This window comes from Coffea eugenioides, chromosome 8 (genome assembly GCF_003713205.1).
Source record: "Coffea eugenioides isolate CCC68of chromosome 8, Ceug_1.0, whole genome shotgun sequence".
Lineage (NCBI taxonomy): Eukaryota > Viridiplantae > Streptophyta > Magnoliopsida > Gentianales > Rubiaceae > Coffea > Coffea eugenioides.
In genome coordinates, this window is record NC_040042.1 from 1,564,177 (window position 1) to 1,571,686 (window position 7,510).

General features: G+C 38.7%; 1 protein-coding gene across 1 annotated transcript; it reads left to right on the forward strand.

Moving 5' to 3' along the window:
- The first annotated feature begins 360 nt into the window (after positions 1 to 360).
- Positions 361 to 2,305, forward strand: LOC113779411. Its single transcript, XM_027324982.1, has 4 exons — positions 361 to 468; positions 731 to 1,541; positions 1,840 to 1,892; positions 2,180 to 2,305. The coding sequence occupies exons 1-4, from the start codon at positions 361 to 363 to the stop codon at positions 2,303 to 2,305; spliced, it is 1,098 nt and encodes a 365-aa protein (XP_027180783.1).
- The last annotated feature ends 5,205 nt before the right edge of the window (positions 2,306 to 7,510 follow it).

The window sequence follows — 7,510 nt, forward strand, 5'->3', positions numbered from 1 at the left end:
AGTACACACTATAAAGGGTATGTGACATGGAGATAATATCCCTTATTTCTGACGAGCAACATACATATTTGTGGAAACAAGTACCAAAAGTATAATTTTCTCAACCTATTAGTACTGTACATACACAATTGTAAGCAGAACAAGTTGAAAGCAACTTTCTACAGATATGATCCAGCATTATGATGAAAAACTTGTGTTCCGCCTTAATAATAGTTTTAAAAAAAGTCTACAGCTGTCCATGTCAAAACATTGTTCAATGTCTCCATAGAGTAGCCTTCAAACAAAAGCACTAATTGTAATAAATTTCTTAAAACCCAAACTTTCCAAGAGATTCGAAAAGTCCCCTTGTGAAACAAATAAATGGCATGGAATGAATTCTGTTTGATCATCATCTTTGGCCTTGCTTACATAATGCTACTTGGTGCTAGAAACCATCTATCTTCCAAGTTGTCATTGTCTCCTTTCCTCGTTTCCTAAATTTCTTTTCCATTCATAAACATTGATCTTCATCACAAAGTCCAAATTTTATCATACGATTTGAGATTCTTCAATCTTCCATAGTTGACTATCTTGTTCTAAAAATATTTTGACCTTGTCCTAGTAGTACTATTCATAGTGAATTCTTGTTTCCTTTATATGTAGTTTCTCTTAAGGGGTTCTCTTCTTTTATTTGTTTTCCTCTTTCTTGTTTCTTTCCTGCTTAACTTTATTCACTTCAATATTGTTGAAGTGGAATATTGGAGGGAAAGGATTTGATTTTCATCCGTATTGTTCAAATTTGGAGCTATCCTATATTGCATTTGTAGATGATTTGTTTCTAATATCAGCAGTTATTGAGCATTCTTTTTGTTTGGTCAGAGACACGATTGCTGAATTTGGAAGTTTATCTGGTTTGAAGCCTAATCTTCATAAGAGTAGTGTGTATGTAGCTGGTGAGAGTGATGAAGTGCGACAGCAACTGTGCAACACATTAGAGATGCCAAAGGGTGAACTACTAGTTAAATACTTAGGTTTGTCTCCTATTTCAACAAAACTCAGCTACAAGGACTACCAACCTGTTTCTATGAAGATGCAGCAGAGGGTACAAAGTTGGGCAGCAAAAAAGCTTACCTATGGAGGTCGGTTGCAGCTTATCTTATCTATCCTTAGTGGTATCTACCTCTGTTGGACTGGTGTTTTTATACTACCCAAAGCAGTACTTAAAAGGATTGACAACATGTTATCCTCATTTCTATGGTCTGGTGAAATTAAATCACGTTATGTAGCAAAAGTAAAGTGGGAAGATGTCTATAAACCAAAGAAGAATGGTGGACTAGGACTGCAGAACATAGCCAACTGGAATAAGTGTCTGATCCTTAAGTTCATTTGGAATCTATGTCAGAAAAATGATACTTTATGGGTTAAATGGATACACTTTGTGATACTGAAAGGACATAGTCTTAAGGAAGTAAAAATTCCTGTTGATTGTTCATGGTGTTGGAGAAAGTTGTTACAACGTAGGCATCTTGCTCAGCCATGGATTAAAATTGACATTGGTAATGGTAAGAGCACTTTTTCTTGTTTTGATAATTGGCATGCACTTGGGCTTTTATATTTAAGATATCCCGAATCTTTATATAAAAGTTTAGGATTATCTGTTAACTCTAAGATAAGTGGTCCAGTGAATGATAGAACGCGGTCCTAGCCCAAAGGAAGGAGGTTTAATGCAATAGTGCAAGAGTTTCAAGAGTCTATTCCCGATTCTATGTTGCAGCAAATGCATAGAGAGGATCATGTGAAGTGGATTGTATGTGGTTTAGGTGTTTTTCTGTTAAATCTGCTTTGAAGAAACTTTATCAGGCAGACAGAAAAGTGAAGTGGCATTCAGGAAAAGTTTTTGTTCCCAACTATGCGTTTGTACTGTGGTTGATTTTAAAGCAAAAGTTGATGACTAAAGATAGACTTACCATGTGAGGTGTGACTGATATACTTCATAGATGTGTGTTATGCGATCAAGACACTGAATATCTTAAACACTGAATATGGGATAAAATGCAAAAATTGTGCTTGCTATATATGGGGTGCTTACCTTGGGAACAGGAAATGGATTGGTGGTGTCACCATGGTGGTTCAAACTCCTTTGTTACTAAGATTAGAAAATTATCTCTTACTATCATTGTATAGTACGTATCTTTGGCAGGAGAGGAATAGAAGGATTTTACAACATGTTGCTACAAGTACTGGACAACTTCTTACAGCTATCACTAAAGTTGTCCAAATTGTGGTTGTTTCATGGCCTAAAGCTCCTCGGATTCAAGAGAATTAGCAGTTGATGATCGATTGGGAATTGTGAATAGAGTGTGTGATGTAATAGTTGCAGTAGTAGCTATAGATAGACAAACTTATGTAGAGTGGCGATCCACAGACTACAATGACCACTTATTATTGCAGATTGCAGAATGTTGTGTGTATATTTTGTGTATATATTTGGGCTATAATTGCGTGAAGATAGGAGTTGTTTTTGATAGTTATTCTCTAGTAATTGTTTTTGGTAGTTGAGGAAGAGTAGGGATTGATTACTTTTTGGTAGTTGCAGTAGATTAGGGATCAATTTCCTTTTTCGGTTTCCTTTTGATTGTATATATTTTGGACTTAAGGGTCATGAATAGACAGAAAACATTTCTCAAAAGATTCCCTTTCATGGTATCAGAGCCATGGACGACGATACGAAGAAAAAGAATATTGAAGGAAGAAAACTTGTCTCACTATACATCTTGATCTCGAACGACAATCTTGGAAATATTATCACCCAGGTACAATTGAAAGGGGACAACTACGACGAATGGGTTCGAGCGATGCGAACCGCATTGAGAGCCAAGAAGAAGTGTGGCTTTATTGATGGAACGGTGAAACAACCTGATGATGATTCTCCCGATCTGGAGGATTGGTGGACTGTGAATTCAATGGTGGTATCATGGATTCTCAATACAATAGAACCAACTATACGATCTACCATAACTTATATAGAGATCACAAAGGATTTGTGGGAAGATATCCAAGAGAGGTTTTCTATTGCTAACAGGCCTCGAGTTCAACAGATCAAAGGGGTACTTGCGGAGTGGAAACAGCGAGGACTTCCAATTGTGACCTATTATGGAAGGTTGAAGCACTTATGGAAAGAATTTGCAAACTATGATCAGATTCCAACATGTCAATGTGGAAGATGCATGTGCAATCTCTCAGTCCAATTTGACAAGAAGCGCGAGGAAGAAAAACTCCATCAATTCTTGATGGGTTTGGACGACACGATGTATGGAACGATTCGTTCCAACAGTCTAAGCACTGAACCACTACCTAGCATTAGTAAGGCATACTCGTTGATATGTCACGAGGAGCGTGTCCGAAACATGTCAAAAGAAAAGGAGGGATGTGGGGAGCCCATCAGCTTTGTCGTTCATGCCAACACAGGAGGCAGGAAACTTGGAACTAGGACAAAGAATAAGCCTGCATTATGCTCATACTGCAACCGTGATGGACATGATGCTGAAAACTGTTTTTAATTTATCGGATATCCTGATTGGTGGGGTGATTGGCCCAAGGAGATTGGAAGCAGGTCAGGACGTGGACGCGAAAACCAGAATTCAGGACGGGGACGTAGGAGTGCGCCTAAAGCTAACTCTACTCAGATGGTTAGTCAATCCTCCTTGTCGGCAGATGTTGCAGAAGGGGAACATGCGGTGCATAGATTGATAAGCAGTGAACAGTGGGCAGCCTTTCTAAGTTTGCTGAATCCTTGCAAATCGGGTACCAGTGAGAAATTGTCTGGTAAGAATTGTTTGAACTGGATAATTGATTCAGGCGCCTCCCACCATATGACGGAAAGTTTAGCATATATGACTAATTTAAAAGAATTATTAGGATGTGCAGTGGGGTTGCCCAATGGCAACCAAATAATAGCCTTAAAAGAAGGGTCAGTTCGTTTGGACGAACATATAAAGTCAAAAAATGTGCTTTACGTCCCAAACTTGAATTGCAATTCAATTTCAGTGTCGCAATTGCTTGATGAATTGAATTGTTTTATCCTGTTCACTGAAAAATTATGTGTTATACAAGACCCTGCTTCGAGGATGGTGATTGGAGTAGGTGAACGATGCAAAGGGTTTTACTACCTCAAGTCTATGGCAGACATTAAGGCATGTAATGCAAATCGTCTAGATACCAATGACCTGTGGCATAGAAGAATGGGACATCCATCTATGAAACTAGTAGAGTTACTTTTTAATGTTAATTCTGGTAGTAATAGTTTAGTTAAAGAAAAATCATGTGATATTTGTTTAAGGGCCAAGCAGACTAGAGCAGCGTTCTATTCTAGTGAAAATCAAGCAAATGAGATTTTTGAGATGATTCATTGTGATCTATGGGGACCTTATCGAACTCCTGCTTCGTGTGGTGCATCATATTTTTTAACCATTGTTGATGATTTTTCAAGAGCTATGTGGATTTATTTGTTAATGGTTAAATCTGAAGTGGAACACATACTACAAAATTTCTTTGTTATGATCAAACGTCAATACAACAGGGATGTGAAAATTGTTAGAAGTAATAATAGCAAGGAATTCACCTGTTTGAATAATTATTTTGCTGAAAATGGGATGATCTATCAGACTTCATGTGTGGGAACACCTCAGCAAAATGGACGTGTTGAGAGGAAACACTGTCATATTCTGAATGTAGCTAGAGCACTGTGATTCCAAGCAAATCTTCCCATTAAATTTTAGGGAGAATGTATGCTAACCGCAGGATATTTAATAAATCGGACTCCATCCAAACTCCTGGGGAATAAGACGCCTTACAAATGTTTGTTCGGCAAACCACCCAGTTACAAGCATATTCGAATTTTTGGGTGTCTGTGCCATGCTCGAGACTTGAATCAAGACAAGGATAAATTTGCAAGCAAGAGTCAGCGTTGTTTGTTTGTGGGATATCTTTTTGGTAAGAAGGGATGGAGATTGTATGATCTTGATACTGGTGAATACTTTGTTTCGCGAGATGTGGTATTTTCAAAGAATGAGTTTCCATATGATGGTGCACCAGATGCACCGCGAGGTGTTTCGAGGTTAAATTTTTTTGAAGCCTCTGATTGCACCAAAAAGGAAGTGGTTGATGAAAGAGTAGACATTCTAATAGTGGATATTCCAAGTGAAGTATCAGAAATCACAAACCGGGTTCACAGTGATGAGAATAATGAAGAAATGGGGCACCACAAGTGCAGAGATTGGGACGGTTGATGAACAACTTGGGCGAGATCATCGAATAAAGCGCTCATCTAGTCGTTTGATAGATTATGTGACATATACAACTAGATGCGTAAGCCCTTCTGCATGCTCTCCCAAATCAATTCCATCCCTATGTACTCCTTATCCTATAGTGCATTATGTGAATTGTGATTAATTTTTTATGTGTCACCGATCTTTCTTAGTAGCGGTAACAACTGGTAGAGAGCCAACCTTGTATGGTGAAACAGTGAATGACTCTTAATGGAGATAAGTTATGGCAAGTGAAATTGAGGCGGTTGAGAAAAATGGGACATGGACGGTGGAAGATCTACCACCGGGGAAGAAAGCGATCTGTAGCAAATGGGTATACAAAATCAAATATAATTCTGACGGAACAATCGAGCGGTATAAGGCACGTTTGGTGATTCTTGGCAACAATCAGGTCGAGGGGATTGACTACAATGAGACGTTTGCTCCTGTTGCAAAAATGGTAACAGTTCAAACTTTCTTGTCTGTGATAGCAGCGAAGGACTGGGAACTCCACCAAATGGACGTTCACAATGCATTTTTACATGGAGACTTAGTAGAGGAAGTTATATGAAGATGCCTCCTAGTTTTACAACTCCCCAGCCAGGAAACGTATGTCGATTGTGAAAGTCTCTTTACGGGTTGCGACAAGCTCCAAGGTGTTGGTTCTCTAAACTCACTAATACCTTGCAGCGGTATGGCTTTACTCAATCTTATTCTGATTGTTCATTGTTTACTCTGAATTAAAACAACATACAAATATGTATCCTGGTGTATGTTGATGATTTTGTGATTGGGGGATATAATGGTGTTGCAATTCAGAAATTCAAGAAATATTTATGTCAGTGCTTTCATATGAAAGATTTGGGAGTATTGAAATATTTCTTGGATATGGAAGTTGCCAGAAATAAGAATGGCATTTTTCTTTGTCAATGTAAGTATGCGTTGGATCTTATTACTGAAGCTGGGTTATTGGGTTCCAAACCAACTTATTTTCCGATAGAGCAGAATCATCGCTTGGCAATGGCAGAGAGCATGCTATTGACAGACCCAGAAAAGTATAGACAGTTGGTCGGACGATTGATCTATTTGACACTTACGTGACCTGAGTTGTCCTATGATGTGCATGTTCTTGCTCAGTTTATGCAAAAGCCAAAAGAAGAACATTGGGAAGCGGCTTTGCGCATGGTTCGTTACTTGAAAGGTAGACCTAGGCAAGGTATATTTCTCCAATCGGACTGCAACCTGCAGTTGCGCGCATACTGTAATTCTGATTGGGCAAGTTATCCATTAACTCATCGTTCACTCACTGGATATTTTGTTTTGTTGGGAAACTCACCTATTTCCTGAAAAACTAAGAAGCAACATACCGTGTCTAGATCATTTGCTGAAACGGAATATTGATCTATGGCTACCATGATTTGTAAATTTAAATGGTTGAAAGGGTTGCTGGCTTCTCTAGGGGTAATGCATTCTGGACCTATGAAACTTTATTGTGACAGTCAAGCAGCCATGCATATTGCGGCAAATCCGGTGTTTCATGAACAACCAAATCATATAGAAGTTGACAGTCATTTTGTGCGCAGTGAAATTCAAAATGGAAATATAGAAACTGCATATGTGCGCAGTTCAGAACAATTAGCCGACATTTTCACCAAGGCGCTTGGAAAACAACAGTTCGAGTATCTTCTTTGCAAGTTGGGCGTTCGAGATCTCCACGCACCAACTTGAGGGGGTTATTGCAGATTGCAGAATGTTGTATGTATATATTTGGGTTGTAATTGCGTGAAGATAGGAGTTATTTTTGGTAGTTATTCTCTAATAATTGTTTTTGGTAGTTGAGGAAGAGTAGGGATTGATTACTTTTTGGTAGTTGCAGTAGATTAGGGATCAATTTCCTTTTCCAGTTTCCTTTTGATTGTATATATTTTGGGCCTGAGGGTCATGAATAGACAGAAAATCTGTGTTTTAAACTCGGAACCGATCGACTGGTCCGATCGATCGAACCGGGAACCAGCCAAGTGTCCGGTCCGAGTTACTCTAAAAAATCGGATGTAATAAAACTCGGTCAACCCTAGTCAAAAATCGGGTTTGACAAACCGGATGAACCGGTCTGATATCAAAGAGTTTGATTGCTCTAGATCATTTCATTCCAAGTCAAACTTTAGTCTGACAACGGATCCATAATGTAGGTGTTGGACATAAGTCCTATTCATGTGAAAGCTCTC